At 35.3% G+C, this 13,898-nt stretch overlaps 1 protein-coding gene across 1 annotated transcript; it reads right to left on the bottom strand.

Moving 5' to 3' along the window:
* Positions 1-10,021: 10,021 nt before the first annotated feature.
* On the bottom strand, positions 10,022-11,184 carry LOC123231588 (S-formylglutathione hydrolase-like). The gene has a single exon (XM_044657875.1). The coding sequence runs from the start codon at positions 11,182-11,184 to the stop codon at positions 10,336-10,338; it is 849 nt and encodes a 282-aa protein (XP_044513810.1). The 3' UTR covers positions 10,022-10,335.
* Positions 11,185-13,898: the final 2,714 nt, after the last annotated feature.

A 13,898-nucleotide genomic window follows, 5' to 3' on the forward strand; every position in this document is an offset into this window, starting at 1 on the left:
ATTCATTTTCAAATCTTTTAAAACCAAAACCTCAAATCAAACATCTATATAAATAAGTAATGTTTTTCTTTTTTATTTCAACTCTCACACTTCATGTGGATAGCATTCTTTCTCATAAGTCACTCAGGAGTGTTCTGGATCATTGCATTGCCACTAGTAGCAAAGTCCATTATAGTGGATCATACCACAATGTTTCATGTCTGTGTACAATGTTCTCCTGGTTCTGCTCATTTCAATATGCATCAGTTCATGGAAATTCTTCCAGTTCATATAGAAATCCTCCAGTTCATCATTGCTTAAGCACAATAGTATTCCATCATCATCATATACCACAATTTGTTCAACCATTCTGCAATTGAGGAACAGCCCATTCTTACCTTTACTCTTTGTGTGTCTTCTTACCTTAAATATGTTTCTTGTGAATAACATTAGGTCGAATTCTGGGTTTTGACCCACTCTGCTCTCTGCTTCCCTTTTATGGGTGAGTTCCTTCTATTTACTTTTGCAGTTATGATTACTATCTATATATTCTCTTACATCTTGTTTTACTCTTTTAATCCTACCCTTTATACTTTCACTCATTCCCTCTACACTGGTAGTTTGCTTTTAGTCAACTTCTCCCTTCCCCCTCACATATTATTCCCTTTCCCACCGCCTCCCTTTTTATTCCCCTCCCACTTCTCTATAAAGTAAGACAGGATTCTATACCCCAATGAATGTTCTGCCCTCTCTGGGCCAGTTTCAATGAGAATATAGTTTAAGTATTACCCCTATGTAAAGGGAATCTCTTCCTCCCCAAGTTGTGAACTTTCTGCTCTTCTGAGCTAGCCCATTAGCAACCCAGAACTAGGGGTTACAAGTTCAGTTCAGAGAGACTTTGATTGGTTCCTGAGATGTGGTGGACCAATGCAGAGAGAAAGGATATGATGTGGAGAAGGAGGCCTATAAAAATAAGACCATAGAGGAGGCTAGGCCTTTTCTCTGGAGATTTTTTTTAAAACCCTTGTACTTTTCGGTGTATTGTCTCATAGGTGGAAGATTGGTAAGGGTGGGCAATGGGGGTCAAGTGACCTGCCCAGGGTCACACAGCTCGGAAGTGGCTGAGGCCGGGTTTGAACCTAGGACCTCCTGTCTCTAGGCCTGACTCTCACTCCACTGAGCTACCCAGCTGCCCCTTCTCTGGAGATTTTAAGCTGGGAGCTTGTCTGTGATTCTGTGTTGGGAGCTGGGGCAGAAGACACTATTGTAGGCTGGTAAGATTAGGGTGGTAGGCTAGGAAATATTTTTTCTATTTCCTTCCCTCCTTATTTCTTTCTTATATATTAAAATTAAATTGTTAAAAGCTACTATCATCCTCATGACTTAAGGGTTAATTATTTTTATAAACAGTGACCACAATAATCTTTTTTAACTAATATTATATTTCCAAACAAATTTATAATATTACGTTTAGCATATTACACCCATCACCACCCTCATCCTCCACTCCACTATAATAATTTTTTCTCCCCTGTGCATCTTTATGTGATATAATTTACCTCACTTTACTTTTCTCTTACCATCTCTCTTAGAACAATCCCCTTTTTAAACAACTAATTACTTTTACATTTCATCCTAAAAAGCTTCTAACTTCAATCATAATGATAATTTTAAGCGTTATAGATATCATCTTCCCATATAGGAATATAAACAATTTGACCATATTGATACCCTTAAATTTTTCTTTTTTTATTTACCTTTTAGTGCTTCTCTTGAATTTTGTATTTGGGCATCAATTTTTCTGTGTAAATTGGAATTGTTTTATTTTATTAAATGACTATACTTTCCCCTAAAAGAATATGGTTAGGTTTGATAAGTAGGTGATTCTTGGTTACTAATCCAGTTCCCTTACCTTCCAGAACATCATATTCCAAGCCTTCTGGTGCTTCAATGTAGGAGCTGGCAGATCCTCTGAAATCCTGATTTGGGCTCCAGAATATTCTAATTGTTTCTTTCTGGCTGCTTGCAGTATTTTCTCCTTGTATTGGGAGCTTTTGAATTTGGCTATAACATTCCTAGGTGTTGTTATCTTTGGGGATTTATTGTAGGAGATAATCTGTGGATTCTTTCCATTTCTATTTTACCCTCTTGTTCAAGAATATCAGGATAGTTTTCTTGGAGTATTTCTTATAATATCATATCTAGGTTTTTTGTTGTTGTTCATGACTTTCAGATAGTTCAGGACTTCTCATATTCTTTTATAAATCTATTTTTAAGTCAATTGTTTTTTCAATGAGAGAGTTGATATTTTCTTCTATATTTTCATTCTTTTATTTTGTTTTACTTTTTCTTGATGTCTCATGAAGTCATTAGCTTCTATTTGCCAATTCTAATTTTTAAAGACCAAATTTTTAAGACATTTTGATCCTTCTTTTCCATTTGGTCCATTCTATTTTTCATATGATTCTTTTCTTCATTAGATTTTTTGTCTCTCTTTCCAGTGCTAAATTCTGTTGTTGTTTTTTTAAGAAACTTTTCTTCAGTGAATTTTTAAGCCTTTTTTAAATTCATCAATTTTGCTTTTTTAAGCTGTTATTTTCTTTTTGTATTACTTTCACTTTTTCCCTATTTTTCTTTGACCTCTCTTATTTGACTAATTTTTCAAAGTTTTGAATGTGGTTGCTTGGATATCAGCATCACCTGTTGGTTCTGTGCTTTGCTCTTTTTCCTCAGAGAAATTTTTGAAAATTAAATGTTTCTTTTGCTGTTTGCTTACTTTGCCAGTCTTTTTTTTGCCCATGAACTGGGAATTCTGAAAGCTGTTTGCTGCTTCTGTCTCCATTGCTGCTGGTTTGCCAGGTTCAACACTGTGAGTTATTCTGCCCTAGTGCTACATCTTCTCCTCAGCAGGGCAGGCTTGTAAAGACCAGCTTAATTTACTTCAGGGCCTCACTGTAGGCTCTTGCTAGGGACTGGGATTCCAAGGGTTGAGGCTGAGGTATTCTTTTGTTGGTGTAGCCCACTTCCTGGGATCCTGAAGCTAATCTATGCCCTATTGTGGAGTCTGGCACAGTAGTGGGGAGTTATGGTTAACTCACACTCCTCTGTATTCAATTTTTCTTCTACTTCCCCTTACCCTATGAAAATTAACTCTCTCTGTCTACCTTTCAAGTTATATTAAATGGAAGATATCCCTCACTCCGTCTGGCTGTTGTTTTTTTACTCCTTTTGGTTTTTTACTCATTTTGAGACACTTTTTAAAGATTGATTTAGAAGGATATTGTCAGAGTGGTTTCAGCTCTCTCTGTGACAAAGCCTCTATCCTGACTCCACCCCAACCTCCCTATTCCTTCTTAAAGAAAAAAATAGAAACATCAGGTTGTATCTTTTTAAGTACTTATAACCCTGCCCAAATATGACTTTACAATCCTATATTATCATCATCCATCCATGTCCAGTCAAATTAGTCATCTCACCATTTGTGGTACCATCAGGAATTGCTCTAAAATTATATTTTAGGTTTTTTATTTTAAAAGATTACTCATAAAAATGAATAATATTGAGATATGTTTTGCATTATAATACAAGTATAACTGTAGCTAATTGCCTGTGAGCACTGTGAGAGGGGAAGGGAAGGTTAGAAAGGAGATAAATTCAATCATATAACTTAGGAAAACTTGTATGGAAATATATTACCTATAATTGTTTTAAAAATAAAAATTTAAATTCTTTTTCAAAATTTCTCTGAAAAGGCTTGACATTATAGTCAAACAAGGAATAACATTCTCTGAATTTTAGCTTTTTCTTCAGAAATCTTATATGTGATCCATCTCAGATCAATAGACCATAGTAAGTGAATGTTAATATTTTAAATTTTATACTAGAAAATAATGTCTTATAATATAATTTCAAGCACAGTGATGGACAAATTGGAATGAAATTTTGGATCAGTGGTGATACCTAGGTCAACAGAAATCTTTCTTGAAGTCCTCAAAAGATACGATAAGTGAAATTGTCTAATGTGTTATCAAATTTGCTGCCATGATAGAAAAGTAAAAGGTAATGGTTCTATCAGAATATTTAGGATTAAATCTATTAAGACTTAAAAGATATTCTGGAGAAAGTGATTATACTTCTAATAATTAAGTATCATCAATGATACATCTGGATCAAGGGGTAGAAAACTTAGATGTCTAAGCTGTCCCCTTCATTTTTTGTAGGGCCTTAAAGCTCAAAATGGTTTTTATATTTTTCAATTAAGAATATCAAGAGACCATCAAAGCCAAATGACTCAAATCCATCATTTTACAAATAAGTTTACTGAAAATCAGAAAGTGAAGTAACTTGTCCATTCTCACACAAGTGGTAATTATAAGAGAGATGATGAGAACCTATGCCCTCTGATTCCAAAGCTAATGGTCTTTCACCAGTCATATTCAATAAATACTGCATGACAACTCTCTACAACCTCTTGACTCATCCTTTCCCTATATTTAAAGGATTGATCATGATCTACACTGAGATCATTCTTCATAGATGGTCATACTCACACACATATATGTGAATAAATGTAGCTACACACATATACATATGCATATGCATTAATATATATGCATGTGTGTATATTTTCCCCTCAGAACAGAACTCTAAAGTACATATTTATTATTTCAAAGAACAGAAGCATCCCTCCTGTTCCTTTCTCCATCTCAGTCCACCACACTTTCTGTAAATCTTTCCTTGCTGAAAAGTTAAGGTAAAGACATTTCTCCAACTTCTCATTTCCTCCAACTGATTTAGAGCATAATGATGAGGACTAATAGCACAGGCAGCAACCAGACTTTAAAGTGAGCTACGAGCTTTTTCAATACATTTCCGAAAATAATGAAAATAAGCAGATGATGATTCCTTGCTTTCTCATAAGAAAAAAAAAGAAAAAAATGTTTCAGTCTGAATAATAAGTGAGCTCAGCTCTTGCTGGAACAGCCATTTACCAAAACAATCCAGCTGCATTCATGCTCTCATTGATCCAAATGCCAGGGGCTTGACTTAAATGAGTTGGCAGTGAGGTCTAAGGGAGAACAAAGCAAAAGGGAAAAGAAAAAGGAATATGTGCCCACATTGAATTGATGTATTAAGAAGTTACCCCATCCTTCTCATTGGTCTATTTCTAATATTAGTTGTTGTTGGTGGTGTTTTCCCTATAAATATGAGATAGAACCCCATGTGCTCTGTTCATTTGAAAGCTATTTCTAAGGAATATTCACTGATCTGAAGCAAAACATGCTAAAGTCAGCAAGTAAGAAACAATTTGGTCTTTTGTTTATATGTGCCCTGAAAGTGCATAATTTATTATATCTAATAAATCCACTCCTGAAAACTTTGTTTTTGCCATTATAGTTAGGGTAGTACCAGATTAGATTGTGAAGTGGGATTGGTCTCCTTTCAGCATTCTCCCTTCTCTTATTTCAGTTTAGTCAATCATTTTTTTTCCAGTCACGTATAAATTTCCATGACCCCATTTGCAATTTTCTTGGCAGAGATACTAGAGTGGTTTGCCATTTCCTTCTCCAGTTCATTTCACAGATGAGGAAACTAAGGCAAAAAGGATTTAGTGACTTGCTCAGCTAATGAGTGTTCCAAGGCTGATTGGAACAAAGGAAGATGACTCCAAGCCAGGCACTCTATCCTCTTCACACCCTAACTGCCTTGTTATTTCAGTATGCTTCTTTGTTACCTTGGCGATGTCCTCCTCCAAGATATCCAATATTTTCATGCTATCCCCTCATCCTCTCCTCCACTTTGTAGTATGGTGCCTCTCCCTTTTTTTCCTAGTGCTCCTACCAAATCAAAAGGACCATCTCCTCAGTATCCTTTTCTTAATTAACAGTACTAGAAAATAAAAAAATTCAAACTAAGGTCTCAGGATCTGGTAACATCTATCATTTATGAAGTATTTAACTTGGTATTTATTAAATACTTAAAAGGTGAAGCACATTGTGATAAGCCATAGAAATACAAAGAAAAACAAAGGCAGCCCCTGCCTAAAACAATCTCATACTGTAATGGAGGAGACAAATGTGAAAGTACCTAGTTGGATGGAAGAAATATCCAGAATAAAAGCATCTTATTCTCAGAGGAGTAGGCACTAATAACTGGGCAGAGAAGGAAAGGCCTCCTGCAGAAGGTAAGATGCCTCTTAAAAGAAGCAAGAGAAACTGAAAGAGATGAGGAAGTCATGGGGAACATGCAGAGTAAAAGTAATGAGTTGGGGGATGGAGTATTGTGGGTAAGGAAAACAGTTAGTAGTGTGACTTTATAGAATATGGAGATATCCTATGTGAGGGTGTGGAAAGGCCATGTTATAAAGAGATATAACTGTCAAATTAAAAATTTATAATTGATTATAGAGATAATTGGGAGTCACTGATTTTAATGGAGCCAGGAAATGACACGGTCAGACTTAAACTTTAGAAAAATCACTTAAGCAGCTAAATGGAAGATGGGTTGGAGAGAAGGGAGAGTTTTTCCACAATCTGTCCCCAAACTTCTACATATAAATAATTTTTCCTCTATTACACAAAACATTTAAATGCTAATGACTGGATGAGATGATTGAGTGACAATATTTTCATGGAAATTAACAAAAATCCATTTGAAGAATGTCTCTTTAAACATAACAAGAAGACCAGCTTATATAAAAAGGTTAACCAAAACATAAAATAAAAACTTCCTGATTTATCATGTTAATGGTGCAATTCATAACAGCAACAATAGTTAAATTTATATCTCGTAAAACATACTTATCTCATTTGGTTATCATAAGAACTTTAGGAATGAGGTACATTATTTTCATCCCCATTTTACAGAAAAGGCAATGGAGGCTTAGTTTAGGTAAGATGCCTAGGTTACACAATTATTAAGTTTCTGAAGTATGTTGTTCCTGTTGTTTTTTAATTCAAACCTTTCTGATTACAAATCCAGAAAATCTCTTTTTAGCTCCTAATCAATGAGACAGAACATCATACTTACAAGATTTCAAACTTCATTAAAATCATGTCTCAGACATTTCTTTTTATTTATTAGAAGTAGAATTTTTATTTAATAATTTTTATTTTTTAGAAAAGTTAACATGGTTACATGATTCATGCTCTTACTTTCCCCTTCACCTCCCCGAGCTCCCCATGACACCCATGGCTGATGTGCATTTCCACTGGTTTTAACATGTGTCATTGATCAAGACCTATTTCCAAATTGTTGATCATTGCATTGGTGTGGTAGTTTCGAGTCTACAACTCCAATCATGTCCACCTCAACCCATGTGTTAAAACAGTTGCTTTTCTTCTGTATTTCCACTCCTGTAGTTCTTCCTCTGAATGTGGGTAGCGTTATTTCCATAAATCCCTCAGAAATGTCCTGGGTCATTGCATTGCTCCTAGTGCAGAAGTCCATTATATTCGATTTTACCACAGTATATCAGTCTCTGTGTACAATGTTCTTCTGGCTCTGCTCCTTTTGCTCTGCATCAATTCCTGGAGGTCTTTCCAGTTCACCTGGAACTCCTCCAGTTTATTATTCCTTTGAGCACAATAATATTCCATCACCAGCATATACCACAATTTGTTAAGCCATTCTCCAATTGAAGGGCATCCTCTCATTTTCCAGTTCTTTACCACCACAAAAAGCATGGCTATAAATATTTATGTACAAGTCTGTTTATCTATGATCTCTTTGGGGTACAAACCCAACAATGGTATGGCTGGATCAAAGGGCAGGCATTCTCTTATAGTCCTTTGAGCATAGTTCCAAATTTTCATCCAGAATGGTTGGATCAGTTCACAACTCCACCAGCAATGCATTAATGTCCCACTTTTGCCACATCCTCTCCAACATTCATTACTCTCCCCTTCTTTCATTTTAGCCAATCTGCTAGGTGTGAGGTGATACCTCAGAGTTGTTTTGATTTGCATTTCTCTAATTATTAGAGCTTTAGAGCACTTTCTCATGTGCTTATTGATACTTTTGATTTCATTACCTAAAAATTGCCTATTCATGTCTCTTGCCCATTTATCAATTGGGGAATGGCTTGATTTTTTTATACAATTGATTTAACTCCTTGTATATTTGAGTAATTAGACCCCTGTCAGAGTTTTTCGTTATAAAGATTTTTTCCCAATTTGTTGTTTCCCTTCTGATTTTGACTACATTGTTTTTGTTTGTACAAAAGTTTTTAATTTAATATAATCAAAATTATTTATTTTATTTTTTTTTATTTTCTCTAACTCTTGCTTGGTTTTAAAATAGTTCCTTTCCCAGAGATCTGACAGGTATACTATTCTGTGTTCACTTAATTTTTTTATAGTTTCCCTCTTTATATTCAAGTCATTTACCCATTCTGAATTTATCTTGGTGTAGGGTGTGAGATGTTGATCTAAACCTAATCTCTCTCATATTGTTTTCAAAATTTCCCAGCAGTTTTTGTCAAATAGTGGATTTTTGTCCCAAAAGTTGGGCTCTTTGGGTTTATCATACACTGTCTTACTGATGTCACTTTCCCCAAGTCTATTCCACTGATCCTCCTCTCTGTCTCTTAGCCAGTACCATACTGTTTTAATGACTGCTGCTTTATAGTATAGTTTAATATCTGGTACTGCTAGGCCCCCTTCCTTCACATTTTTTTCATTATTTCCCTTGATATTCTTGATCTTTTATTATTCCAAATGAACTTTGTTATAGTTTTTTCTAATTCAGTGAAAAAGTTTTTGGTAGTTTGATAGGTATGGCACTAAATAGGTAAATTAATTTGGGTAGAATGGTCATTTTTATTATGTTAGCTCATCCTACCCATGAGCAATCAATGTGTTTCCAATTGTTTAGATCTAGTTTTAATTGTTTGGAAAGTGTTTTGTAGTTGTTTTCATATAATTCCTGTGTTTGTTTTGGTAGATAGATTCCTAAGTATTTTATATTGTCTAGGGTGATTTTAAATGGTGTTTCTCTTTCTACCTCCTGCTGCTCTAATGTGTTGGAAATATATAGAAATGCTGATGATTTATGTGCATTATTTGGTATCCTGCAACTCTGCTAAAGTTGTTGATTATTTCTACAAGCTTCTTAGTTGATTCTCTAGGATTTTTTAAGCAGACCATCATATCATCTGCAAAGAGTGATAGCTTAGTCTCCTCATTGCCTATTTTGATACCTTCAATTTCTTTTTCTTCTCTAATTGCTATTGCTAGTGTTTCTAGTACTATGTTAAATAATAGAGGTGATGATGGGCATCCCTTTTTCACTCCTGATCTTTTTGGGAAGGCTTCTAATTTATCCCCATTGCATATGATGCTTGTTGATGGTTTTAGGTATATACTGTTTATTATTTTTAGGAAAGGTCCTTCTCTTCCTATACTTTTCAGTGTTTTCAATAGGAATGGGTGCTGTATTTTGTCAAAGGCTTTTTCAGCATCTATTGAGATAATCATGTGATTTTTGTTTTTTAGATTGTTGATATGGTCAATTATGTGGATGGTTTTCCTAATGTTGAACCATCTTTGCATTCCCAGTATAAATCCCACCTGATTAGACATTTCTAAGTTGTATGTCCAAAAGGAAATTAAAGAACTGAACTGAGTTTCTTAATCTGTTTAATGGGATAATAATATCCAGACTATCTATCTTAAAAACTTATGATAGAAAAACCTACCAAATCTTAAATTTGCATGCAAATTTAATGTTTGGGTTTTTTTAAGGAAGGGGCTTACGATTTTATTTATAATTATAGTAAGGGCTAATTTAATTAAAAACCACAAGTGTTTATTTTGTACCTATTCACAAAAATCATTTTGAATTTCCCCCAAGTGTTTCATGGACTTTCATACCCCAATTATTGACCGTCAGTTGTTGCTAACTAGAGATCAGCTTTTCCCTGCTTATCTAGAATGGTGCTCAGAAAGCAAACTTATTCTATGCTCAGGGTTATAGTTGAAACTTTGTCAAATTAATAGGACCTGTCAGAACTTACCATTGGCCATCATATTTTTTTTTCTGTCTCCAAGTACATCTGCATCACTTTATTCCTTAGAAACAACTTAATCATTTACATTTTCTGTGATTCTTTGAACGTGATTTAACAAAGATTTTAAAATGGCCCTAAGCTATGACATGTCTTCTATCAGGGTACTTACTCGTGGGGAACAAAAAGAAATCATATTACTTGATTTTATATATTCAGCAGGAGATGGGTTTTTGATAAAAATTAGAAGTGAGTATTCACAGCAGTAATTTTTAATGTATAATACTATCTTTTCAAAAGTTTGGTTTTTGGTAACTTTTATAATCTTGAGATCACTCATATATGAAGCTTTATGCATTCAGGTATTTTGCATGATGTCTGATGTGATCATTAACAAAAGTTGTAATGAAGTAGTAGTTATGATCATATCCCTCTTGCAATCTAAAAACAACTGGAATTTTCCGTTCTGAACAGGCAGCTATAAAATTGTCAGGAAGTAACTGCCCATCTTTAAGAAACTGGTCATCTTTGCCTTGATCTATTAATATGTCCAAATGAGAATCTGGATAAGACTTTACAAGATGAGTAGCGTCATATGCCTCCCATTTACTTTGATCTGATCCTAAATATCCACTGAAGGCCTTTTTCCCCCAAGGACAGAGCATTGGATTGCAGATTGGAGAGAATGCTGACACAGATTTGTATTTTCCAGGATTCTTCAAAGCACAAATCAGAGCTCCATGGCCTCCCATAGAATGGCCAAAAATTGACATCTTCTTTGGATCAGCTGGAAAATTGGCATTTATCAGCTTGGGCAACTCATCTGTTACATAAGAGTACATCCTATAGTTGGTTTTCCAAGGTTCTTCAGTAGCATTCACATAAAAACCAGCACCAGTACCAAAGTCCCAGCTGTCATCTTCTCCTTTAATATTGCAGCCACGTGGACTGGTGTCTGGTGCAACAACAATGAGGCCATATTCTGCTGCAGCTTGGTGATAACCAGCTTTTGTGATGAAATTTTGTTCTGTGCAAGTTAAACCAGATAGCCAGTAAAGTACAGGACATTTCCCAGTTTCTGCTTTCGGTGGTAAGTAGATTCCAAATTTCATTTTGCATTTTAGTTCCACACTGTCATGCTCATACACTTTCTGAAACCCCTCAAAGCACTTATTGCTCGAAATCTGTTTCAAGGCCATAGTTTCTTTGCTCCTGTATGTTCTCTGCAAGATAATGTTTTAGAGGCTGAAATTCTTGTTTCTTGAAAGTACCTAGTCAGTTTCTAGCTCTTCCACTTGCTCACCCAAGGTGACTGACAGAAGATATATTATCCTGCAGTGAATGGGCAAATCATTTACTCTTTCTAGGCTGCTTTCCTCTCTCGGCCCGAGCAGGAAACCGTGGAGATCCATCATATCTTTTAAGAACCCATAATCACCCCTCGCACCATGAAAAAGTATTTGAGTAGGACTTATTGGAAGATGACCAGTATAGACAGTTTATGTTTTAGTCCTGCCAAAGACAGAACCAAAAAGCAATAAGATGTGCCCAGAATTAAACAGGAAGTGAGTGGGCTTTGAGAAAGTTCAAAGCTGTTTTAATTACTCTAAACATCTGGGGAGGAAAGGCTCATCATTTTAATGTTGGTATTAAACTGTTGTAGTGTTGTAAGACATGGATTATAATGTTATCTAAAGAACTGAAAATTCATATCATACTAAAGAAAATGATTATGCTCATGGTAGGCTGTGAGCATGCTGTAATATATTATTGATGAAGACCTCTGAAGAAGAATTTAAGTGCAGATGTCATCAGAGACCTGTATAATAAGAAGAGAAGATGATCTAGTCATATGGAAAGAGCTAGGAATAACAATTTGAGAGCTCTTCTGGCATCATATTGATAGCAAAAATGTAAGTAAAAAACACATGGAAAATTAAGAAAGTCTCTGAAACATTGGACAGATCCTCTGTGGTTACTTTATGTAATATCTTGCCAGAGTTATACAGGATGGATAACCCCATATATCATTGGAGAGAACATTCAAATTAATGAATTCACAGATTGCTTTAATTATGTGAGTATATAAGAGCATTGTGCTAACCAATAACAAATATTTAAGAAAAAACAAATAAATAAAAATAAGGCTTTTAGGTGGCACAGTGGAGAGACTACTAAGCCTAGAGTCAGGAAGATCTGAAATCAAATCTGGCCTCAGACACTTTAATAGCTGTGTGACTCTAATCAAGTTGCTTAACCTTGTTTGCTTCAGTTTCCTCATCCATAAAATGAGCAGAATGGAGTGGGAAACATTCCTGTATTCAGTGTAGCATATTTTTCACTTTATTTTCTTCATGAATTTTTTCTAGAATAAGTGATGTATATCTTCGTTCACAACATAATAAACACTATATATATATATATATATATATATATAATGATAGCACGTGTGTAACCTATTTTATATTACCTGCTGTCTTGGGGAAGGGGAAGAGGTGGGAGGGACAGAAAAAACAGGGATCGCAAAATGCCAAAAAACAGTTATTAAAATTGTATCTACATGGAATCTAGAAAAATATATAGCAAGAAAAATGAAACAAGACAAAGATAGAGACAGTGCCCTATTCTTTGACCAGTCTGATGATGAAGCTCTTTTTCACTGGATTTTGCCACTCTAAAGTTCAACTTTGGGACAGATGAATACAAGGACATTTCTTTATGGGGGTATTTATATGGTTTTATTTGTTTCAAACATATTCTTTTCCTTTGAATGGTTTGTCTTAAATTCAATCACTTGTGTGACCCTCCATACTCATTGAGTAAATAATGCATAAATGTTATGGTAAAAACAGTTACTCTCACCCCTAAATAGTCAATGTCTGGAATTAGTGTTGTAACTAATGGCATTATAAGGGAATAAATGGCAGGATTATATACATCTAGGCTTCTCTGTTTTTTGATTCCATCATAGTTGCTTTCAAGGCTTACCTAGAGGCAGTTAAGTAGAGCAGTAGAGAGAGTGTTTGGTTTAGAGCAGTGATGGGCAAATTACAGCCCACCAGCCATATGAGGTCCCCAGAAATGTTCTATCTGGCCCCACGACATTATTCCTAATCTGATGAATACAATGAGTAGGATACAATACAATGAGACTGAGAAAGAGTTGCCTTAGAAACAGACTGACAGATGAGCATTTCCTTTCCTTTGGCCCCCTCTTTAAAAAGTTTGCCCATCATTGGGCTAGAGTCAGGAAAACATGAGTTCAAATATTACCTATGACTCTTATTAATTGTGTGACCTTGGACAAGTCACTTGACCTATGTCTCAATGACATCAACTATAAGGAGATAATGATAATACCTGTCTCACAGGTTTGTTGTGAGGATCAATTTAGATAATATTTGCAAAGCACTTAGCAGAGTGCCTGGCAGATAGTTATTTTTTTGTTTAGTGTTCTTCATTTTTTAAACCCCTACCTTCCATTTTAGAATAAATACTATGTATTGGTTCTATGGCAGAAGAGTGGTAAGGGCTAGGCAATGGGGGTTAAGTGACTTACCCAGGGTCACACAGGTAGGAAGTGTCTGAGACCAGATTTTAATCCAGAACTTTATATTTCTAGGCCTGGCTCTCAATTCACGGAGCCACCCAGCTACCCCCTATTCTTCATTTTTTTAAAAAGAAACAATGACATCAAGAGTGTGACGTCTTAACTTGACTCTGATTTGGATTTTAATGAGACAGAGCTTCTCAAAGTTATTAGCTTCACTCTCTCTTCCAGAGGCATCGAAGTACAGTAGCAGAACAAAAGTCAAGACAACTGGCAATGGCCCTGGATAACTGTGAATGACCTTGGCAATTTGATATCTGGCCATAATACTCCACAGCCCCTGCTTCAGCCACCTTCCTGTCC

Source organism: Gracilinanus agilis, chromosome 1, assembly GCF_016433145.1.
Source record: "Gracilinanus agilis isolate LMUSP501 chromosome 1, AgileGrace, whole genome shotgun sequence".
Lineage (NCBI taxonomy): Eukaryota > Metazoa > Chordata > Mammalia > Didelphimorphia > Didelphidae > Gracilinanus > Gracilinanus agilis.

What these genes read in the sequence shown, in the direction of transcription:
- LOC123231588 (XM_044657875.1), bottom strand. Translation starts at nt 11,184, where the DNA reads ATGGCCTTGAAACAGATTTCGAGCAATAAGTGCTTTGAGGGGTTTCAG.